This window comes from Salvia hispanica, chromosome 1 (assembly GCF_029641045.1).
Source record: "Salvia hispanica isolate PSC_SH4W2 chromosome 1, Shi_PSC_v1, whole genome shotgun sequence".
NCBI lineage: Eukaryota > Viridiplantae > Streptophyta > Magnoliopsida > Lamiales > Lamiaceae > Salvia > Salvia hispanica.
The window spans coordinates 11,888,865-11,891,024 of NC_142692.1; the positions used below are offsets into that span (position 1 = coordinate 11,888,865).

Consider the following 2,160-nt stretch of genomic DNA (forward strand, 5'->3'; position numbering starts at 1 on the left):
TTTCCTTTTTGAGATATTTATTCATTTGATTTTCGGTAAAGATTGTTGTAATTATTAGATATAATCATACAAACTATGCAAAAATGACTCGTGGATTTGCACTGGTGGGGTTTTTGATATGTAAAGGAGGCAAGGAACCAAGTGTATGGTAGTACGTATTTAGATGAAACGTAAATTATTAAAGTGAAATATTTAGATCATGAAAATCGCCATCATTCACGAGACACATTATCTGTTTGCCACATTCCAATCAACTTCGCCAGTAGACCCCATCAACATGAAGCACTTGCATCATACATCCATCTTGGGATTAAATTAATTTCAATTTCATAATAAAAATTAGGACGATTGTATGTATTTGTAGTATAACTTTAAGGTTGGATGAAAATAGGATTTTCCTTACTTTACATTAAAATTAAATATCTCCAAACATATATGGAATGATTTCCATCTCTATAAATAGAGCAACACAAACACACTCACTACCAAAAAAAGCAGGACAGGAAAATGGAATCCATCCTTATATTGTCCTTAATGGTGGCCGCAGCAATGGCGGGCGCCGGGGCCATAGACCCAGGGCAGCTGAACTCGCCGCATGACTTCCTGGAGGCCCACAACCGGGCGCGGGCGGAGGTGGGGGTAGCACCCCTGGCGTGGAACGAGACGGTGGCCGGGTACGCCCTCCGGTACGCGTACAAGAGGTACGGAGACTGCGAGATGGAGCACTCGATGGGGCCGTACGGAGAGAACCTGGCGGAGGGATGGGGGCGTCTGTCTGCGGTGGACGCGGTGGGAATGTGGGTGAGCGAGAAGTCTTGCTACGACCACAGCTCCAACTCCTGCGTCGGAGGGGAGTGCCTGCACTACACGCAGGTCGTGTGGCGCGATTCAACCCATTTGGGCTGCGCCCGCCGACAGTGCCGCAACGGATGGCTCTTCGTCATCTGCAGCTATGATCCGCCCGGAAATTACATCGGCCAGCGTCCCTACTAGAACTTATTACTACTTGTCAATTTAATGCATTAATTATACACCTGTTTCAGCGGCTTGCTTATATATTTACTACTATTATGATGTAACCTTATAGTCTTATGTTTATGTTGTACTAGTGGTGTTATATAAATTGTTGTTTTAATTAATGGTTAAGAGGTAAACCATGTTGTTTTACTTATGTGGCTTGACTTCTTTGCAAGTTGCCGGGAAACTATGGAGTTCGGTCAAATTTAGTCTGTCTCACAATTTTGAAAATTGGTCGATAAAATTTGAAGTTTAATATTTATATCATTTACATGTAATATATTATTGATGTAAAACGTACATATATCAAATTGATGATGTCACTTACTGACGAAGTATAGTGTTATCAAAATGTTTGAGGATTTTGAATATGAAAGTTCACATAGATTTACAAACCAAAATTTTGGCTACCGCATCATATACAATTCTACTCAACTCAAATCACATGGTACAATTGTAAAAAAGTTGAACTTCAAAGTTTTTGGATGGATTTTTAAAGTTGCATCAAAACTTTATAATTTGATCTGTGATAAATTCAGTCTTAGATGCCTTATAGATTTTTAAATTTTTTAGTCATTTGGTTTTCTAACTGAGATAAATGCAATATTGTTTGTTTGTTTGTTTTATTGTACTCCATCCGTCCCCGATTAAGAGTCACACTTTTCCATTTCGGTCCGTCCCCAATTAAGAGTCACACTTCATTTTTATCATAAATAGTAAGTAGGTCCCACATTCCACTAACTCAATTCACTCACATTTTATTATAAAACCAATATAAAAAAATGGGTCTCACATTCCACTAACTTTTTCAACCAACTTTTATTTATATTTCTTAAAATTCGTGCCTGGTCAAATTGTGACTCCTAATCGGGGACGGAGGGAGTAGTAATTATTTGCACAAACTCCCTATTTTTTCTCATTTTAAATTTTGATTTTGCCCGAGGCTATAAATTTATATCATCGACCAATGCAAATCAAACACTACAGGAGTATATATTTTCTCACTAATTTTTTTTATAAATGTCCACATCAGGATGGTGACGGGCATGTGTTCAATGACTTTAGAGCATCCACAATGACGGCTAGCGCATCGGCTAGCCGATTCGCGTCGCTAGCGGTCGGTGACATACTTGAATTTTATAT

General features: G+C 38.9%; 1 protein-coding gene across 1 annotated transcript; it reads left to right on the top strand.

Annotated features, from left to right (window-relative positions):
* The first annotated feature begins 395 nt into the window (after window positions 1–395).
* Window positions 396–1,167, top strand: LOC125224189 (basic form of pathogenesis-related protein 1-like). Its single transcript, XM_048127549.2, has one exon. The coding sequence runs from the start codon at window positions 508–510 to the stop codon at window positions 991–993; it is 486 nt and encodes a 161-aa protein (XP_047983506.1). The 5' UTR covers window positions 396–507; the 3' UTR covers window positions 994–1,167.
* The last annotated feature ends 993 nt before the right edge of the window (window positions 1,168–2,160 follow it).

Bases quoted from the DNA above. Each gene is read 5' to 3' on its own strand.
- LOC125224189 (XM_048127549.2), top strand. From the start codon at position 508: ATGGAATCCATCCTTATATTGTCCTTAATGGTGGCCGCAGCAATGGCG.